This window comes from Rhodotorula toruloides (assembly GCF_000320785.1).
Source record: "Rhodotorula toruloides NP11 unplaced genomic scaffold Scaffold7, whole genome shotgun sequence".
Classification (NCBI taxonomy): Eukaryota; Fungi; Basidiomycota; class Microbotryomycetes; order Sporidiobolales; family Sporidiobolaceae; genus Rhodotorula; species Rhodotorula toruloides.
The window spans coordinates 562,639-581,837 of record NW_015622967.1 but is presented as its reverse complement, the minus strand read 5'-3'; the positions used below and the strand labels follow the sequence as shown (position 1 = coordinate 581,837).

At 61.1% G+C, this 19,199-nt stretch overlaps 9 protein-coding genes across 9 annotated transcripts; 5 read left to right on the top strand and 4 right to left on the bottom strand.

Moving 5' to 3' along the window:
- Positions 1–498: 498 nt before the first annotated feature.
- On the top strand, positions 499–2,366 carry RHTO_07622 (Esterase, SGNH hydrolase-type; the record flags this gene model as incomplete). The annotated part of the gene is made up of 4 exons (XM_016421278.1): positions 499–636; positions 718–834; positions 894–1,904; positions 1,968–2,366. The coding sequence occupies 4 exons, from the start codon at positions 499–501 to the stop codon at positions 2,364–2,366; spliced, it is 1,665 nt and encodes a 554-aa protein (XP_016274399.1).
- Positions 2,367–2,901: 535 nt separating this feature from the next.
- On the bottom strand, positions 2,902–4,644 carry RHTO_07621 (fucosyltransferase, glycosyltransferase family 10 protein; the record flags this gene model as incomplete). Its single annotated transcript, XM_016421277.1, has 5 exons — positions 2,902–3,321; positions 3,385–3,468; positions 3,538–3,724; positions 3,787–3,956; positions 4,018–4,644. The coding sequence occupies 5 exons, from the start codon at positions 4,642–4,644 to the stop codon at positions 2,902–2,904; spliced, it is 1,488 nt and encodes a 495-aa protein (XP_016274398.1).
- Positions 4,645–4,938: 294 nt separating this feature from the next.
- RHTO_07620 (GDP-mannose 4,6-dehydratase) lies at positions 4,939–6,961 on the top strand (the record flags this gene model as incomplete). The annotated part of the gene is made up of 12 exons (XM_016421276.1): positions 4,939–5,071; positions 5,198–5,267; positions 5,360–5,424; positions 5,565–5,591; positions 5,656–5,771; positions 5,838–5,921; positions 5,981–6,104; positions 6,171–6,304; positions 6,368–6,631; positions 6,694–6,750; positions 6,810–6,875; positions 6,938–6,961. The coding sequence occupies 12 exons, from the start codon at positions 4,939–4,941 to the stop codon at positions 6,959–6,961; spliced, it is 1,164 nt and encodes a 387-aa protein (XP_016274397.1).
- Positions 6,962–7,272: 311 nt separating this feature from the next.
- On the bottom strand, positions 7,273–8,350 carry RHTO_07619 (uncharacterized protein; the record flags this gene model as incomplete). The annotated part of the gene is made up of 5 exons (XM_016421275.1): positions 7,273–7,433; positions 7,490–7,755; positions 7,833–7,914; positions 7,984–8,042; positions 8,121–8,350. 5 exons carry the CDS (start codon positions 8,348–8,350, stop codon positions 7,273–7,275), a joined length of 798 nt encoding a protein of 265 aa, XP_016274396.1.
- Positions 8,351–8,619: 269 nt separating this feature from the next.
- On the top strand, positions 8,620–10,395 carry RHTO_07618 (L-pipecolate oxidase; the record flags this gene model as incomplete). The annotated part of the gene is made up of 9 exons (XM_016421274.1): positions 8,620–8,796; positions 8,865–9,132; positions 9,193–9,512; positions 9,573–9,598; positions 9,658–9,670; positions 9,726–9,757; positions 9,818–10,001; positions 10,057–10,151; positions 10,215–10,395. The coding sequence occupies 9 exons, from the start codon at positions 8,620–8,622 to the stop codon at positions 10,393–10,395; spliced, it is 1,296 nt and encodes a 431-aa protein (XP_016274395.1).
- Positions 10,396–10,514: 119 nt separating this feature from the next.
- Positions 10,515–11,603, bottom strand: RHTO_07617 (uncharacterized protein; the record flags this gene model as incomplete). The annotated part of the gene is made up of 2 exons (XM_016421273.1): positions 10,515–11,131; positions 11,198–11,603. The coding sequence occupies 2 exons, from the start codon at positions 11,601–11,603 to the stop codon at positions 10,515–10,517; spliced, it is 1,023 nt and encodes a 340-aa protein (XP_016274394.1).
- A 929-nt stretch (positions 11,604–12,532) lies between these two features.
- On the top strand, positions 12,533–16,244 carry RHTO_07616 (EXTL3, alpha-1,4-N-acetylglucosaminyltransferase, glycosyltransferase family 64 protein; the record flags this gene model as incomplete). The annotated part of the gene is made up of 13 exons (XM_016421272.1): positions 12,533–12,905; positions 12,985–13,253; positions 13,310–13,375; positions 13,432–14,151; positions 14,212–14,612; positions 14,671–15,142; positions 15,206–15,212; positions 15,274–15,374; positions 15,428–15,531; positions 15,592–15,740; positions 15,803–15,944; positions 16,012–16,039; positions 16,104–16,244. The coding sequence occupies 13 exons, from the start codon at positions 12,533–12,535 to the stop codon at positions 16,242–16,244; spliced, it is 2,973 nt and encodes a 990-aa protein (XP_016274393.1).
- Positions 16,245–16,634: 390 nt separating this feature from the next.
- On the top strand, positions 16,635–17,950 carry RHTO_07615 (uncharacterized protein; the record flags this gene model as incomplete). Its single annotated transcript, XM_016421271.1, has 4 exons — positions 16,635–16,901; positions 16,962–17,279; positions 17,341–17,756; positions 17,836–17,950. 4 exons carry the CDS (start codon positions 16,635–16,637, stop codon positions 17,948–17,950), a joined length of 1,116 nt encoding a protein of 371 aa, XP_016274392.1.
- A 260-nt stretch (positions 17,951–18,210) lies between these two features.
- Positions 18,211–18,893, bottom strand: RHTO_07614 (type 1 phosphatases regulator Ypi-1; the record flags this gene model as incomplete). Its single annotated transcript, XM_016421270.1, has 3 exons — positions 18,211–18,224; positions 18,287–18,574; positions 18,632–18,893. 3 exons carry the CDS (start codon positions 18,891–18,893, stop codon positions 18,211–18,213), a joined length of 564 nt encoding a protein of 187 aa, XP_016274391.1.
- Between the last annotated feature and the right edge of the window lie 306 nt (positions 18,894–19,199).

Genomic DNA, 19,199 nt, shown 5'->3' with positions numbered 1-19,199 from the left:
TGACGACGCGAGGACGAGAGAGCCTCCTCTCTCGCTCTCTCGGGACAAGTTGTACTGCTTTCGAGCGATAGCCAGCTGCTTCCAGAGCACAGATCACGCGTCTACAAACCGCTAGTCGCTGCCGTGGGCGAGGAAAGCGGGAACGAGCGAAATCGCGAACTTCGCGACCCGGCCGGCGTCTCAAGGTTTTCGGCGCCAGCAATAAGGAACGACCGGGCTAGGGGACCGAGAAATACGTGTTGGAACATGAGAGCACCGTCGCACCGTCTCGAGTCCTCGCTTTCTCCCAGGCTGCTGCTCCTCGCTCTCCTCCTCCGCCTTCACCGCTTCCACCAGCCGCATCCGCTAGCGGGGCAGCTCAACTCGATAGCGCGCTTGGCAGTTATGCTCTAGTCTCACAGCGTTAGCTTTCGACGGCGTGCATGGCACCTCGGGAGATTGAAGCTGGAATCTTGGCTGGGGATCGTCCTGCTGGACGGTCTCAATTGCGGACGGCTGATGGCTCCGGGACAGAGCCGAATGCCACGCGAGCTCATCAACGCGTTCGCTTCTGCCGAATGCTCCTCGAGTCCTCGCATCTGTCCAAGTTGGCTCCGTACCTCCGACTCCTCCTACAGGTCGCGCTCGTGCGCCGTCGTGCGTTATGTACTCTTTCCCAGCTGAATGATGCGCTCGGCGGCTTCTTACGACCTTCTGCCGTCGGATGCGTATGAACAGGCGAGACCGAATGGAGCGATCCCGCGACAGGCTCTCCCGCGACGAATGCTCGTCGCCAGTGTCGCTCTGATCTCCATTGCGGCACTCCTAGTACAGCGCTACGGTGGCGTCGGAGGGGTGCGTGGCTGGCGACTTCCGCTGGAGAGGCAACCCTTCGCTAACTCGCCTTCTCGCAGAGATTCGCCGCCTCGCTCCTCCCGATCCTCAGCTCGAGTTGTCCACATCCGACCAGAACACGACCAGCGCTCTCGCCAAGCCTCACTCGTGCCATCGACCTACCGTCTCATTCTTCCTTCTCCGTCGCCGTCAACTACGACCCCGACGCCTGCAACGCCTTCGAGGTGTCGATCACTCGTTCCGACAAGTCCGTCTGCGCAACGGCGTCGACGATCGTGCCGTCCAAGGACGAAGACCTTGCTCGGTACATCAAGGCGAGCCTCGGTCCCGATACCTTTGAGGTACGCTTGGAGGGCGCCGAGCGGTTATCACAGCATGTCCCGACTCGCTTCAACACAGAGGCGTGCAGCTACCACTACGGCTTCCAACTGAACAACCCTGGTCGGGTCTATCTTCACATCTCCCACCTCTTCGTCGACTACCACGGCTACCGAGAAGACTCGCCTCATGTTGCGGACCCATTCCCTGATCAGCCTCTTCGCCACAGCGTGCTCGACAGCAAGACGCCCGTCGAGCTCAGCTTGTGCTCCATGTGCGAGGGGATCAACATCGCGACATCCTCGCCTGCTCCGCATCTTCCCCAATGCGACATGCGGATCACCCCTCCCGGCACCTACGTCCCTTCGCCCCTCGCCCTCCAGCGTACTCTGAACCCCTTAGACTACGGTCTGCCAACAATCGACGGCCGTCCGCTTGCCGGGCTGTACGACTGGACGCCTCAAGAATGTCGATGGGATCATGCCGGACTTCGAGGCCGAGATCACGCTCCGTGCCTCACCAATCCGCACAGAGCACTCTTCGTCGGTGACAGCCATGCGCGCGTTCTGGCGGAAGCGACAGCACATCGCCTGCTCAATCGCCAAGGCATGCTCAACGTAACGGTTAAGGCTGGAAGCCGCCCGGTCATGGGCAACTTGACCTTCCAGGTCGTCTGGGATCCGTACGCGGAGTTTTCAGGCCTGTGGGACTGCCCATTCTTGGCTCGCTATGATTCCGTCCTCTTTGATGTGGTGAGGCAACTGAAGCTTCCTGCTGCAGCTTTAAACGCATGCTGACCAAGTCGAACATTGCAGGGCACGCATTCGCTCGCTTGGCATTGCAACGCGACCTCAATCTATACAACGTTGCTCCGGTCAGCATTGCAGGGCGTGGCGGACTGCGCCAAGCAGGCTCCGACGCTTCGACCCGGTCGACCCGCGCAACGCCTCCTCTTCCTCACGATGCCGCCGCACTTCAACAACAAGCTGCGCAAGCAAGACTGCCGCACGGAGCCTCGTATAGCGCGTTGGAACGAGCTGGGACGGGACCTGGCGGTCGAGTTCGGATGGGATGTCCTCGACTTCTACAGGCTCGCCGCGCCAATCACCCCCGACATTTATCTAGGCGACGGAACGCACTACCTCAAAACGGACGCGATTGAGCCTCTTGTAGATCAGTATCTGGGCATGTTGGGCATCTGCGACGGGCGATAGTCGCTTGTATCGGGTTAATTGGATCTGTTCCTTCGTCGGGAAGACGAGCCATAGATAGCCAAGTCCACTTGCCAGTGGTGTTTCTTCAGGCATCTCCGCAACAAGGGGACAAGCAGTGGCCGGACGATGCTCGCGGTCTTCCTCTCTCGCCTTCGCATGTTCCTAGTTCTCTTCCTGTTCTGCGAGTACTGGGAGAGACTCAGGTGATAGCAATTGCCTGAAGACTTCTACTCGCGCGAGCACGATAATCCGTCTTGTCGCGGTGTGCGGTCGCGAAGAACGGAACGGAGAGGAGCAGGAGGAGCGGATCCTGCTGCTCAATCAACGAGAAGAAGCTCTCCCCTCTATCTCCTCCCTCCGCTCAAATGGGACTTGGCCGTGCAGGGCTGATAACACCGCCTGCTTCTCCCTTTGCGAATGCTCTCCTCCTTCTCCTCTCCTTCCCCGACGGCTGGCTGCTGAAGGAGAGCGAGAATAACATACAACCATATCTATCCATGCAAAGAGAACTACGAACGCCGCCGTGCAAGCCGTCTCAGAACGCCACGGGCGCCTGAGTCTCCCAGTCGTAGTTCTCGTGGTAGTACTGGCAAATGTCGCAGATAGGCCTCATGAGCCCGTTCTCGAGGTAGTTGTTGTCGCTTGTTCGCCGTGCGTACTCGACGACCGGCGCATCGGGAAGCGTCTTTGTCCAGGCGCGGTACTCGGCGTGCAGGGCTGGTTCGGCTGCGAGGCGGCGGAGGTGGGCTGCGAGTTCAGAAGGCGTGTAATCCATCGCGTCGATGTAGAGGGGTGGGTGGGGAGCTGTTGGTGGGTCGATCTCGGATGCGAGGTTGGGCGCGCCGAGTATTATGGGGATGCCGCCGGCGAGGATGCCCTGCGTGATCTTCTCCGAGATGTAATCGGACAGGATCGTGTTCTCGAGAATCAGAACGAACGGATACATGGCGAGGATCTGTGCGGACGAGCCGATGTGTGGGTAGGGACATCATCGAGCGAAAGGAATGTAAACACGTACCTTCATCTTGGCTTGCCACCGCAGCTTCTGCGAGGGCGAGTCTGGGTCTGGCTTGACAAGAGCAGAGATCTTGGCCGAGTAGTTCTGCAGTGCGCGGAATGTGTGAGCGGTTGGTCGCAAGGAGACGACCAACTTGGGAAGGCCAAGACGCACCTGGGGAACTCCGCCAAACACGTCCTCCTTGCACTTGCCGTAATGGTCAAAGACGATGCCCTCCTCGACGAGCTCCCTGATGAGGCGGTTCCGAGTCGAGCCGTAGCAGTTTGAGATGAAGGTAGCGAGGCGAACTTCGCCAGTCGGCAAGGGAGCTTGCGCAGCGAGCTGCTCGTCAAAGAAAGGACTGAGAATAGCCCTCGAGAGTCAGTGTAGTTTAGATTGGTGAGCGGGGAGGGAAGAACGCACCTCTTCGTGCGGTCCTTGCCCCACCACCGGTCTGCGACAGCTCGAGACGTGACATCGGGGAGACCGATGCAGTGCGAGTTGGCGTCCTCGGGGTCGTCGCACATGTTGGGGATGTAGGTCTCAAAGCGGATGTCCGAGTAGGCGGAGAAGTGGGAGAAAATGTCGAAGAGCTGTTCGAGAGGGAGAGAGTCGGGACGCTGTTTCATCTCGCTGAGGGGAACTGTTGCGCACCTTAAGCAGGTCGAGGTGGTTCTCGAGGACCGAGTTAGCCTCCATCGAGTAGAGGGCGGCCTTCTGCCACGGGCGGAGAGAGCGAGGGCCCGTCGCGGGGAGGCCGTCGATGCGGTTCCGGTGCGTATTGTACTCCATGACGACGTGAGCGTCGCGCTGGGCGGTGTCGTTGGAGTGACCGGAGACGAGGGTGCATTTGACGGGGCAGTTGTCGACCTGGATGTGTTCGCCCTGGCCGGTCCCGTATTCCTTCTTCCACCAGTACGGCGGCTCGGACCAGTACACGACGACAGGCGCATCCGACTCGCGCGTGCGGTCGTTCAGTCGCAGCCCGCGAGCCTGAGCATGCGCGACAGCCTCCGCACGCCGCTTCTGCCGCTCAACGTACAAGTCGGCGAGGACGGGCTGTATCCGGGTGTCTGGCGCGACCTCGGCCGCCCAATACGCCACCGCTGCCTGGGATTGCGGTGGCTTCGGTGGACGCTTGTACCGGCTCTTGAGCAGCCGCGAAGGCGATGTCCGAACGGAGGGATGGGCGACGAAGAAGAAGAAGGCGAGGGCGGCGAGGGCGAGGTTGCGGCGGCGAAACAGGCCCTCTCGCGGGCCGTACGAGCGAGCAGGCGGCATGGCCAGCGTGCGAGCAGATAGAGCGAGTGCTTGCAGCCTGCTGCACTGTACTGCCGCGCTGTGGATCCCGTCGGGAGACGCGGACGGGCTGTTGCTGCGGGCTGTGCCGAGCCCTTTCCCAATCGGATCTAGACTCTGTGCTGCTTCCCGGACGAGCGAACCGAGACGATCCTGGAACGCGAACGCGCGCGTCCCTCCCGCTTCGCTTCCCGCCATCCCTCTCCTCCTCCTCGCCCTCTCCTCCTCCTCCTCACCTCGCCCTCCTCGACACCGGCTACTTCAGACACTCCTACCATGTCCGACGATCTTGCCACTGGACGCAGCAACGGCGACTCTGCCCTCCGCTTCGCTCCTGCCTACGCTCCGATTGCTGGCACCGAGCTCTCTCCCGCCGACTACTTCAAGCGCAAGGTCGCCTTGATCACCGGTGAGTTCTCGATGTCCTCTTCTGAGCAGGCAGCCGAGTCCTGCAGCTGCCAGCACGGGTGCTGAAGAGGGAGCGGGCTCTATCACCTCGACACGCGACGCTGACTTCTCGTCTCGCTGTCCGCAGGTATCACTGGTCAGGACGGCTCGTACCTCACCGAGCTCCTCCTCGAGAAGGGCTACGAGGTCCACGGCATGTGCGTCCACGTCTGACACCACCTCTCCCGCTTCCCCGGAGAGGTAATCGATCGCCAAGTGCATCCTGACCAGAGTCGTTTCTCCCTTGCAGCATTCGTCGTTCGTCGTCCTTCAACACTGGCCGCATCGAGCACCTCTACAAGGATGTCCACGAGCGTGAGTCTCGGGTCCTCCGCTTTGAGTCGAGAGCATCCTCCGCTTTGCGCCGAGTCTAGCGATTTCTGCTCGCGCTTCGAAAGCAGACGGCGCCACGAGTTGCTCGAGCTTCAGAGACTGATGATCTGCCGCTTCTACAGGCCCCAAGATGGTTCTCCACTACGGCGGTGCGTTCGCCTCTCCTTTCCCTCCGTTACCGCTGTACTCACGTTCCTCATTCCGCTCGTCCAGATTTGACCGACACGACCAACCTCGTCTCCATCATTGCGTCCATCAAGCCCACCGAGATTTACAACCTTGCCGCCCAGTCGCACGTCAAGGTCTCGTTCGACATGGCCGAGTACACCGTGAGTTGCCCTTCGCCGAAACAGCTCCGACTGACATGCAATGGCTGACAATTTCGCGACGAACAGGGCGACGTTGACGGTCTCGGCACCCTCCGTCTCCTCGACGCCATCCGCACTTGCGGCTTGACCAACCACATCCGCTTCTACCAGGTGCGCTATCAAATCGCTTCCGGTCTTCCTGATCAGCCGATTGACGAGTCTCCTGTCAGGCCTCGACCTCGGAGCTTTACGGCAAGGTCGTCGAGACTCCTCAGTCGGAGACTACGCCTTTCTACCCTCGCTCGCCTTACGGTGTCGCCAAGCTCTACGGTTTCTGGATCGTGAAGAACTACCGTGAGTCGACTCAGCCTCTCTCCCCACCATCTGAACGACATCGCTGACGTGGTGACTGCGCTCCAGGCGAGTCGTACGACATGCACGCCTCGAACGGTATCCTCTTCAACCACGAGTCGCCCCGCCGTGGTCGCACCTTCGTCACCCGCAAGATCTCGCGCGCCGTCGCCGAGATTTCGCTCGGCCAGCAGGACTGCCTCGTGCGTTCCGCTTCACTCGCTTCTGCCGCTCGCCGACCGGAGGCTAACGTCCTCTCGTCGCAGTACCTCGGTAACCTCGACGCGAAGCGCGACTGGGGACACGCTCGCGACTATGTCGAGGGCATGTGGCGCATGCTCCAGCAGGACCAGCCCGACGACTTTGTCCTCGCGACCGGCGAGACCCACCCCGTCCGCGAGTTCGTCGAGAAGGCGTTCAAGATTGTCGGCACCACCATCGTCTGGGAGGGCGAGCGCGACACGGTCAACGAAATTGGAAAGTGCAAGGAGACTGGCAAGGTCCTCGTCCGCGTCGACGAGCGGTACTTCGTGAGCTACGCCTCTGCGTCCATTGTGTTCGGGCTTCCCGCTGACGTCTCCTTTGACGACAGCGTCCTGCTGAGGTCGACCTCCTCCACGGCACTCCGGCCAAGGCCGAGAAGGTCCTTGTAAGCCGCCTTCCGGGAAATCTGCCTTGAGTAGCTCGCTGACAAGTACGGTCTCGCAGGGCTGGAAGCGCAAGGTCACGTTCGACGAGCTCGTCAAGGAGATGGTTGAGGCCGACGTCGAGGGCGTGCGTCGACCTTCTCTTCCCCATCGAGCCTGCTCCCGAACTGACGCACCCTTCCTTCGCAGGCCAAGCGCAGCAACCACGACTAAGCAATTCACACGCTTCATTCCGCATCACTGGGTTCTCTGTCATTGTCATGTATCTGCCTAGCACGCTAGACTGCCCGCCCTCACGGCCGCAGGTTCGGTAGACCCTCCCTCCTTTACCTCTCTCTCTCTCTGGCTCTCTCTCTCTCTTTTTCTTCCCCTCGTTGTCTTCTCAGTAGCAGTTGGTTCCGTTGCAAAATTCATCCAGCATCGCTGCCACTTACCGCTTCTTGTCTCTCGGTTGCGCCTCGTCGTCGAGCCGAGAGCGTGGCCAGCAGGCGGAGAGCCATACGCCGAGATTTATTGTGACTATATCATCGCCGCTTGAAGTCGAAATCGCCGACGACGGATGTCGCTGCGCTGCAGACGTGCGCGCGATACAGGCCTGTCTTGATCGAGCCTTGCGCCGGTATGTCGACTTCGGAAACGCAGTAGCGGAGGAGCGGAGCGAGAGTGGCGTCGTCTTGGATTGTGTCTGCAGGGGACGCTCTATCAGGGATGTCTCGAAGTGAGAAAGCGAAGTAGGCGTACAATCGACGGATCCTCCCGGACCCCATCGAACCGCCATGCGATGATACGTTGTCCGTCCCCAGAAGTCTTCCGCCGGCATCTCAGGCAGCGGGACAGGCTGGCCACTGTCACCGAGGAGAGGCTGCAACACTGAGCTAATCTTGATCTTGCCGTTGACGAGTCCGAGGGCAACGACGAAGCCGCCTTGTTCTCGCGAAAGAAGCTGCGTCAGGTGGAAGAACTTCGAGGACGTCGGTAAGGAGGGAGAGAGATGGAAGCGCCATTTACTATGAGAAAGCGCGCGTTGAGTTCAGGCGTTCACGGAGCAGAGGGACGGGAGTTGCGAAGGTCGAGGGAGACTCACTAGATCCACGTCTCGCCTGCAGCCGCCGGTGGCCATGACAGAATTTCTGTCCGCTGCCGTCCTTTCGCATCAACGCAGAGACCTGGAAGTGCAGGAAGAGGCCGTCAAGTCAAGCTGCTGGAAAAGCGAGAGGCGATTGAAGGGCTCTTACCTGGTCCTCCCATGTGGATCGTAAACGGCTTCGCGATCCTGACGTCCTGGTCCGGAAGACTTGAAGCAGAAGGCGTCAGCGATGGAAAGCCACACCGCATCGCGATTCACCTCGTTCGCTCCATCCGAAGAACTCACTTGCTGCCGTCTTCCAAGATCCCGCTGGCCTGCCACTTGACGCCTTGACAGAGCACTCCAGACTTCGTTTCCGACCCATCTGCTAGCACCCTGCCTCTCACGACCGGCGGAAAGGTGGGCGGACCAGGAGGAGGAGCGAGAGCAGGCGGTGCGGCGCCTGGACGAGGCGGGACGGGCGGCGGCGGTATAGGTCGAGGCGGGACTGGCGGTGGACCTAGCTGCTGTGTCATCTCGCTCGAGCAGCGTGCGAGCGGTGGAGGTAAGTCGCGTCTTCGCTCAACGGCGCTCGAGCCTCCGCCTCGAGTCCCTATCCATCTGCACGGCTTGCGGGAGCGAGCGTTGCTACACGTGCACATTACAGCTGCTCTGACATCCCGCCGGCGCCTGGCGAACAACGACCTCCTCGCTGAAGCCGCCGCTTGCCGACCCGCGCCGAAGTTCACTCGCTTGACTTGTCCACCTCGACACCGCTCCTGCTCGACCTCGAGACCCTCCAGCCATGGCCTGTCCTGCTCCTCCTGCTACCGTGCTCATCGTCGGCGGCGGCGAGTTCGGATCGACAACGGCGCTCGCGCTCGCAGAAGGACCGTATCGCGGGCACGGAAATCTCATCACGGTCCTCGAGCGAGGCGCTGAGCCACCTGCAGTCGATGCTGCGTCGAGCGACTACAACAAGGTGCGCATCCGACGCCTTGCCTCCGCTTCACTGCGCTCACTCCGCTTCCTTCCTCCTCGACCTCCCAGATTGTCCGCGCAGATTACGCCGACCCACTCTACCAGTCGTTCGCGATAGAGGCTATCAAGCAGTGGCGGACACCGCGGTGGAAGAAGCACTTTCACGAATGCGGAGTTGTCGTTGCGGCCGCCGAAACCGATCCTCAGGCTGGCTATGTCGTCAACAGCCACAAACTGAACACGGAGGAGGACGTTGGACGGCTTGAGCGGGCGGAAGGCATCAAGCGGTTCTATCCAGCGAGCATTGGGACGGGCGAGTTTCCGGGAGACGTCGCTTGTGAGTGCAGCTCCCTCCGTTCTTCCTTCGAAGTCGTGCTGACGCCGCGTATACGCGCAGACAAGAATAAGGTCGGCGGCTGGGCAGCCTCTCGCGACGCCGTCGTCGAAGCCATCGACCTCTCGCGCAAACTCGGCGTAACCTTCGTCTCTGGCGAAGCCGAATCCCTCATCATTTGCCCTGGCCCGAACGGCTCGGACGTCAAGGGTGCGCAGACGGTCGATGGGCGCGAGTACAGGGCGGACTTCGTGATCGTTGCGTGTGGGAGCTGGACGCCGAAGTTGCTGCCCGAGTTGGCGACGAATTGCTTGCCAACGGGTCAGACGGTTGCGACGGTGCAGCTGTCGAAGGAGGAGATGGAGAAGCACAAGGACATGCCTGTACGTCCGAACATCCTGCGAGATAGGCCTGCCACTGACGAGTCTGCATCTCCCGCGCAGGTCTCGCTCTTTATGGACACTGGATTGTGCGTTCTCTCCGTGGCGCCTTACCTTTGCACGTCCCTGACATCCGTCACCCTCGCAGCTACTGCTTCCCTGTACGCTCAATGAGACTGTGCGTGCGGAGGAGACGAGCTGACTCCGTCCTCGCAGCCGAACAAGGACGGGATCGTCAAGATGGGCGCGTACTCCTCTTGCCTCTCTTCTTCGACGAACAGCAAAACTGACAAACACGGCCTTCGCAGCCATCCACGATCGCGGCTGGCTCGCTCCCTCCGGCACCTTCCCCTCTCTCCCACGGACCACCCTCTCGTCCGGCTACGAGAAGCAGCAGTTTCCTTCCGTTGCGCTCGACGCATTGCGACGAGGGATGCGGCGTGTGCATCCAGAGTTGGCAGAGAAGGAGATCGTCGAGACGAGACTGTGCTGGTGAGTCTCGCTTTCTCGAAACGCGCGAGTAAGGCTGACAGAATCGCGTGCGCAGGTACTCGGACCGCGAGTCGGGCGACTTCCTGTTCGACTGGCACCCGACGTATCCCTCGCTCTTTGTCGCCGCTGGCGGAAGCGGCCACGCCTTCAGTCCGTGCCCCTTCCTTCTCCCCTTCCTCCTCCCTTCGCCTTCTGACCCTCCTCTCAACGCAGAGTTCCTTCCCCTCACCGGCAACTGGATTGTCTCAGCTCTCACGCGCACCCTTCCGCCACACCTCCAACGCCTTTGGTCTTTCACCGGCGACAAGAGCCGGCTCGACAAGAGTCGCGGCGAAGGACCGATCGTGAGGAGGGACTTGGATACAGGTGCCGTGAGGGAGATGAGGGTACCTGAGGCGCAGACGGTTAAGGCGAAGTTGTAGACTGGCACGTATAAAGGTTGAGGGCAGCGGGAGTCTCGGTTCCTAAACGCTGCATCGTCGTTTCTCGCATCTCACTGCACGCGGAATGGGCTCAGGGAAACAACCGTGTTCGCCAAGCCACGACCTGTCCGACCTCTACCCTGATCCCCTTCTCCACACACTTGTCCAGCAACGGCTGACCTCCAAACTCTCGAAACTCGTCCCTCAATGGCGCGCGAGGGATCCGCAGGACCTTCAGGTTGCGCAAGACGGGTCCGTCGAGGCGGGACGTGAGGACATTTGCGACGTCGAGGAGGTTGTAGTCCAACTCGAGCGAGAGGATCGAGAGAAGGCCTGTTGGAGAGAGCGAGTCGAGGGTCGTGGGCAGGTCGACGGCGAAGTGGCACTCGAGGTGGGTCAGGCTCGTCAAGAGGGAGAAGAGCGAGGTCAATTCTCCCGAGGCGCGGTGCTGGAGCGAGAGGAAGCGGAGGTTTGGAGCGACGGAGGGAAAGGCGGTGATGAGTGAAGGGTACGAAGCGGAGGTCGAGTTTGTGAGGAGTGTGAGCGAGGTGAGCGAGTGGCGGGAGGCCGAGAAGAGGATGGGCAGGATGGACGGGCCGTAGGAGCGATTGAAGAGGTGGAGCGTGCGGAGGTGGAACGGGAAGCGGAGGGAGGACAGGACGGTCGTCTTGTCGGGAAACGCAGTCATCAAGACGAGTGTCTGCAGGCCTGCGGAGAAAACAATACGAGCATTGTCGAGACTTGGCGAAGACTGAACGAGAGCGGGGGACGCACCTGCCAAGTTGTCGTTCTGGAGGACGCGCGCGCTCAATCTGCCAAAGTCTGCGAGTCTGAGCCAGCGCACTCCCCTGATCTTGCCTAACAAGCGCGCGGCCGTCGTCCCGCTCAATCCTTCGTTTCCCGCATGCACGCCCACCAGGTCGAGCTGCCTCGTCGCGTACATCCCCAAGACAGGACTCGAGAGGACCTTCTTCGCGGTGTGGGGATTGTGCACCCTTACTGCCGCCCACAAGCACGCCTGCGCCGGACATCGGAACGAGCGCGAGACGAGGGAGCAGTCGCGGAGGAAGTCGTTGCGCTCGCGATTCGACTTGGGCGAGTCGAGCTCGTAGTCGGCGCTGGTGAGGTCGAGGATGTGCTCGAGCAGCTCGAACGGCAGGTCTTGGACCGTTGTTGGCATGCTGAGACGATGGGGTTCACCGCGGGTGATGAAGTCGAGGAGGAGAGGAGGAGCGGCTCGGAAGCCCCAGGAGAGAGCTGGTTGGCATCTGTAGCTCGTAAGTTCAGTGCATCGCACCGTACGAGCCAGTCGGGTGACCTGTAGTGAGGCGCAAGACGCCAGCCGCTCGCCTTCTTCTCCTGCCTTCCTCCTCGACTCCTTGCGCATAGGCGACGCTAGACGTCGGGCGCATCTACGTTGCACAGCGACCTCACGTTGCGAAGTAGGGAAGTGCGCTCGACGCGGTTCTCGGTTGTCTCCCTCGTCCTTCCCGCCTGCGTGCATGCTCTGATTGAAGCGCTCGTTCGAACGCGCAAAGGCCCTTATCGCTTTTCGGGAACAGCCTCATCCACGGAAGATGGCCGCGTCCCACAATTCGCTGTTCCCGCAGTCGTTCTCGACGGAATGCGCCGAAGCCGTTTCGTCAAGTGGCGTTCGCTACGATCCCGCCCCTCGCTGGTGCGAGGCTACGAACGGATAACTTTGTGCAGCCCGCCGTTCACTCCAACCCGCAGCCCAGCGCTCGTCAATCTCGCGCGTCGTTGGCGACATTCGCGCGCCGCTCCGGCTGTGGTCGCCGTGACAGCAGTGAGTACTTTGGGTCGGAGAACCACCCTGCGACAGTCGCACGGACCCGATCGGAGTGCGCGTGCGAGCGCTCAGCTGTCCGGGGAGGCATGTCCGGGAGAGGAAAAGAAAAGCGGCGGAAGCGGGAGCGGGACGGGACCACTGGGCGTGCCTCGATCTTGTCTGGGCCCTTCCGCAACTCCAGCAGGGACCCAGCTGCAGAGCCGCAGATCGTTCGCCCACCAGCTTCTCGTCGCCGCGCTCTTCCACGGCGCCGCCAGCAAGCGTCTACCACGCTCACCACGCTCGCGCTCCTCGAACCGATGCTCCGGCGAGTAAAGGGCAGCTCACGGCACCGTCTCCGCCTCGCGCTCGTCTGCCTCGCAGCCGTCATCGCCCTCGCCGGGAGATGGGGGTGGAACGAGCGGGATCGAGGGTCGCGGATATGCCTCGTCGGGAACGCAGAGACGGATGCAAAAGCACTGTCGGTGTACAGGCAGTGGGGAGGGGCCTTCCCGGCAGCGTTCTACGTCTGGGGACAGCGGCGGACGGACGACGAGGTGCGCTCCCGCGACGAGATAAGGCGGGTGTCGTTCCTCCGGCCCAGGGAGGGCGAGGAGGCGCTGCCGTTCGCAGACGGCATGTTTGCGTCCGTCAACGAGGTCATGAGCCGGCACCGCTGCGACTACATCTTCAGTGCGTCCTCCCCCTCCTCCTCCCGATGTGACCCAACACGGCCAATCGCCGCGCGCTGATCGCTTCTGTCGCCTTGCAGCGCACGATGACGACCTCGAATTCACTGTTGCGCCGCACGGCAACTTCTACGACCCTTCCGCACCACGAGCCAACATCGCCGCCGAGCTCCAGTACGTGCTCGACGTGTACCGACCCGCAATCGCTGGGTTCCCCTGGAAAGTCGGAGACGAGCGTTTCGAGGGAATGAAGGCGCTCAAGAAGGAGTACGCCACGGAGGAGGTCGCACCGTTGACCGGCTTCGACAACGGCATGGTCATCTACCACAAGAGCGTTCTCCCGCTCTTCTTTGTGCGTCTACTCTGGCTTTTTTCGCACTGAGTGAGCGCTGAGAGACGTTCCTGCAGCCCTTCTCACCCAATGGTGAAGGCGGCTTCACTGGCAAGTGGACGCTGGGCGCTCACTTCCTCCAGGCGAGTTGTCTCGTTTCCCACTCGCTCACACAAGGCTAACCTGGCCCTATCCGTAGATGTTCGGTCCGCTCATCTTCCGCGAGCACGCTCTGCGGCTCAACACGCTGCCTTACGACAACACGGTCAATATGGACAACATTCCGAAGGGTCAAGGCAAGACCGAGATCCGCAACGGTCTCGCCTACGTCCCCTCGTCACGGCATCCCTACGAGTACCCGCTCAATGACGCGTACATGTCGTTCCTTTCGTCAGGGTTGCGGGACCGGCAGCAACCCTGGGGACGAACGCTCGGGCCGAAGGACGTCTCGGTCCCGCAGGTGTGGGCGGGCGGCGACTACGAGCCCGAGTGGATCCTCAACCGCCTCGACGAGTTCTACGACATCCGCCACGAGGCGCTCAGCCGCACGCGCCTCATCCAGTCCATTCCCGCGCCCAAACTCGAGCTCCTCGCCGCTCGTAACCCGCCTCGCTTCGCCGTTCGCATCATCATGTTCACGAAGAACCGCCTGCGGAGCTTCCAGCGCTGCTGGGAGTCTGTCCGCACCGCGTTCCCGATCGAAGGCACGGACGTCTCCGTGGACGTCCACCTCGACTACGACCCGGCGATGAGCAAATTCGACCGCGACGAGTACGACGCCTACCTCGAGCTCCTCAAGCGCGACCCCGGTCCCGCGCAGTCTGTCACGGTCTTCAAGTCGACCAAGGAGATGGGCTTGCGCGCTTCGATTCTGTCAAGCTGGACGCCTCGCGACAATCACGAATACGCAATCTTCCTTGTGCGTCGCTTGAGCCAGTCCTCTCTGCAAGAGCGTCACTGATCGTCCTGACTATCGCAGGAGGACGACATCGAGGTCTCGCCTCACTTCCTTCGCTACGCGCAGAACATGATCGACGCGTACGTCTACCGCGACCACGCCGACCACCGCCTCTCGGCCATCTCGCTGTACAACATCCGCTACAATGAGGCTCTCGAGTCGTTCGTCTCGGTCAAGAACGGCCATCGCCCGTACATCTACCAGCAGGCGCAGAGCTGGGGTGCCATCTTCCTCCCCGAGAACTGGCGTCGCTTCACCACCTACGTCAAGCGCTTCCCGGCCGGCAAGGACCCCCTCATCCCCGATTCGCTCACGAACCGGTGGCCGTTCGCTCAAAGCTGGAAGAAGTACTACATGCGGTTCATGGCCGAGGAGGGAGGCTATGTCATCTACCCGAACTTGCCAGGCGGCCAGTCGTACTCGTGTGTCGCTTCGCTCGCCTTGCCAGCATCCCTCCCCGTTGACGGCTCGCTCTCGCAGAACGAATTACGTCGAGGTCGGCACGAACGACAAGGTGACGCAGCTCGCGGCGCAAAAGATCATCCACGCCAAGTTCCGCGTCCCGCTCCTCCCGCGCGAGGCCAACTTCCACTCGCTCCAGGTCTACCCGCCGTTGTCGTCGCTCGAGGTCTACACGATGCAGCACCAGGCGCTCGAACACGTCGACCTCTTCCCGCGCGGCACCGAGCACGTCGAGTCGTTCGACAAGTGCACGATGATCATGACGGTGTACAGTCGTGTGGAGACCTTCCTCGACCGCATCGAGCACTACCACACGCTCGACAGGCTCGGCCAGATCCTCATCGTCTGGAATAATGTCGACTACCCTCCTCCCGCCATCTCGAGCGACGACTACAACATCCCCGTCGAGATCCTCAAGATGGAGCGCAACTCGCTCAACAACCGCTTCCACCCATGGCCGCAAATCAAGTACTCTTGCGTCATCAACATGGTGCGATACACTCTTTAGCCTGCCTTCGCGAATCCGCTCGCTGACTCGGTTTCCGCCTCGCAGGATGATGGTCAGTCGGAAGCGCCTGCCTGAGTGCGAGACAATTGCTAACTCGCATGACCCGCCAACAGACTGGGACATGCCGCACGAGCACATCAAGTACGCCGTCGACGTCTGGAAGGGCCACTTCTGGGATCACCTTGTCGGTTTCTACCACCAGGGCCGCAACCACGTTCGTTGACCCGCTTTCTCGTTCGCTCGCATTTACTGACGTTTCGCCTGCAGGTCGTTCGCGAAATCGACGGCAAGGACGTCACGCTCTACTCCTCGACGTTCCTCTCGCCCCAGCTTCTCGCGGGCAAGAAGCCGTTCTACTCAATTGTCTTGCCGTGAGTCGCATCCATCGAGCTCGTTCGTCGACAAGTGCTGATTTCGCGCGGTCACGGCAGTTCCGGCTTCATCTATCACCGCAAGTACCTCGACATGTACACGCACCAGCTTCCGCAGGAGGCGCGCGACTACGTTGACGAGGTGGCGAACTGCGACGACCTTCTTTTCAACTACATGATGGCGAATGCTACGGGGACCGGCCCGGCCTGTGCGTTCGCTCTCGCTCCTTCCCGCGTGTACTCTCTCCCTGAGCTTCTTCCCGCGTCGCAGTGATCGAAGCGTGGGCGTCCATGGTGCTCGACCTTGGCAACGCAGGTCTTTGGTCCCGACCAACGCATATGGGCGTCCGAACCGAGTGCATGGCGCGGTTCGAGCGCATCTTCGGCCGCAACCCGCTCAAGTACACCACGACGTACGCAGCGGTGCTTTCCTCTCCGTCACGCAATGGCACTGACGCTCTGTCGTGTCGCGATGAGCAGAATCTTCTCAATTCAGTACAAGACGACCGTGAGTACAGTCCTCAGCCCGCTCGTTCCCGCCTCGCGTCCCTGACCAGTCGCTCTCTCTCCAGGTTCCGGGACTGCATCACTACACGATGTCCGACACGATACCTTTCGACTACCCGTGCAACAAGACGGTGTACGAGACGTCGGAACAGTGCGCCTTTGTCATGGAGAAGGAGCACTGGGGCAAGGCCGGAGGTTGGGCATAGACACAGACGACATAAAGGCGGCTCGTTTGGCTTGTATTTTTTCCCCTTGTTCCTCTTCTCGCATTCCCGGCCAGCATTTCTCAACTTGATGCGAGAGACGAGTTCGCCTTGCCCTCCTCTTCTTCGCTCCTCCTCTCTCGCTCGTTCCAGTCTTTCTGGGCTACAACCCTGGGGCAGCCCGCTTTCGGCATCAAGCGCAACCAGAGAAGTCGATTGCCCTCGCACGGAACCTTCGACAGCGAATCTCCCCTCAAACACTCTCTCGCACCCTCCCTGCGCAATCTGGACCGCATCTGCGTCTGCGTATGCTTGCTCTGTCCTGATCCCTCGACAGCCTGCCGTCGCACCGCTCGCCCGCGCCTCTTCCTTCCCCCACCCAACAACAAAGCGATGGCGCAACGACGGTCGTCTGAAGATGTCGATCTAGAGATGGAGGGACTTCTCGAGGAGCAGGTGGCGTGGACGAGATCACCCAACGTTTCGTCACCGTCGTGGAAGATCTCGACTGCCTCGACTCCTCTCCGCGTCTTCGCCTTGGCAGGCATCGTCTTCTTGTTGGGTATAGCGGTGATGGGCGTGAGTAGCTTAGGCGGTTCGATCGGAAAGACGGGCCGGATATATATGCGTGATGGCGGGATAGGCGAGGAGGGGATAGGCGTGCGTCCTCCTGCCCTCTTTCCACCCTGACCTGAAGCTGAACGCCGTCTGAGCACGCAGTCTGCCATCCAGCGATTCAAGGAGAGCATTGTCCTGTCGCAAGCGCTCGACTCGCACCTCATCCTGACGGACAGGCCGTCCGAACATGGCTATTCGACCTCCGACATCCTCAACCGTCGATACCTTGACGCAGCGAAGAACGTCGACCTGAGCAGAGCATGCAATTTGGGCGACTACCTGCCGTGGCATCGCCGAGACGAGCTTGCTCATGGATGGTGCGCTCATGGACCCGCCGACGACCCCTCGCAAGTCGAGATTGCCGAGCTCGCACGGCAGATGCAGCACTGCACGGTCATACTCGACGCGCGGCGAGACGAAGTACGCTCTCTGCAATGTCCACCTCCTCTACAGCTCGACTGAACCCTTGTCTCCGTCGCAGGTGCACGAAGACATGAACGGCTGCTTGCACAGCTGGCTGCGGGACCGCATCGGTGGCATCCCTCGGCGGTCATGGAATGCACGGCGTGTGACGGTGGGCGTGCACATCCGCTGGGGCGACGCTGCTGGCCAGTTTCGCGGCTCGATTTCCATCGAGAACATCAACCGCCTCCTCCGCGACATCCGCAACAAGTTCGGCTCGGGCAACGTCGACGTCTCGCTTGTCATGGAGCAGCACGACGTCGCCATCCTTCGCCAGATCGACACGCCCAAGTACCGCCTTGTCGACTCTGGAGACAGTCTCGCCGACATGAAGCGCCTCGCAGACAACAACATCATGCTCGTCGCCGAGTCGAGTTATGCCGCCACAGCGCATCTGCTTGCGCCCCCAGGACTCACAATTGGCCAGATTGAGCAGTGGGTCTTGTTCTTTGCCGAGATCCAGCTGCGACCTCCTCAAGGATCACCTCAACTGATAGCTTCCTCGCCTTCACAGTCCCAAGTACGACAACACCACGGCGTTTGGTCGCGACTTCGTCTCATTAGAGCGGTATACCCCGGCGTGGCTGGACAAGGTCGAGTCGCTGGTGCAGGGAAGGCTGTTATCCTAGATTGCATTCATAGACAAGCTGGTGTACGGCTACTCCAGATCGTGCGCATCGTCGTCTGATTGCAGAGGAAGGCTGGCAAGCGAGAGCAAGCGGATCAGGCGCTTGCGGGTCTGCTTCCGAGGAACGCGAGCTTCCCCAACTCTCGCCAACCGCCAGCTTGGCATGGTCAAGCGATGGAAGTACAACATCAAGGAGTAAGTACGCATGAAGTTAGTACGGATGAAGGGCATGCTTGGCGAAGCGGAGAGAAAGTCCGGAGGTCAAGGTGCTTTGCCTGCCCCCGCCGCAAAGGGTGTCAGGGGCCATTTGCCATACGGTGGAACGAAACAAGCACACCTTTGCCCTTCCCGCCTCCGCCTGAGCGCTCGTATGCGTTAGGCTCGGGTCGGTCCTCGACTTCAATCTGGCTCGATTCTCCTCCGTTGGCTTGGCCGCTGCCTTGACCTCCGTGAGAGCAGTGTTCGCCGTGCTCGTGATGATGACGATGTTCGTGGCGCCGTGCTCGTCTTGCTGCTGCGCGCCCATCGCGGCTGTCCTGCGAGCCAGCCGAAGAGTCCGAGTCGTCGCCGCTTGATTCGTCCGAAGACTCGTCGAACGCCTTGGGCTTGTGGTAGATGCAGCAGACTGTTGGCACAAAGGTCAGCTCGTCTCAATCGTCCCATGGAGGCAGAGCGGACGCACTCTTGCTCTTCTTCCGGTTGAGTCCCTCGTTATCGACCGTCTCCTCCGTCCACTGTACCCGCTGACCTGGCATCGCCCGTCCCCGCAACCTCAACACACCGGCTTCTCCCGAGCCTCCTTCAGCCGAGCCGGAACCTGATGGCGTCGCGGAGGAAGCATCGTCGCCTCCTGCGGACGGCGGAGCCGGAGTAGGGGTGATAGTGAGGGTGCGCGAGCCGTGGGAAGCCGGCGTAGGGCCTTGCGGTCGGAAAGCGGTCGCCATGGCGAAGTCAAGCAGGTTCTTTGGCGAGTTTGGCCAGCTGTGTGGGTCAAGTCGAGGCGAGAGGAGCGTTCGTCACCGACAGCTCACTGCCACCCTGCTACAACCGCTCGAGAGGCCGCTGACTGGCTGAATTGGGACTCTGAGCTACGTCGGCTTTGCCAACGGGTACCCGTCCTCCCTTGCGCTCGCCCAACACTCCTCGCACTCTCATCAGTTCGGCGCGAACGAGGATCTCAACTCTCGCGAGGACGGCTCAGACAGGTTTACTGCAGGACTTTCAGTTGTGAGTGGTCACGTATTCACTGC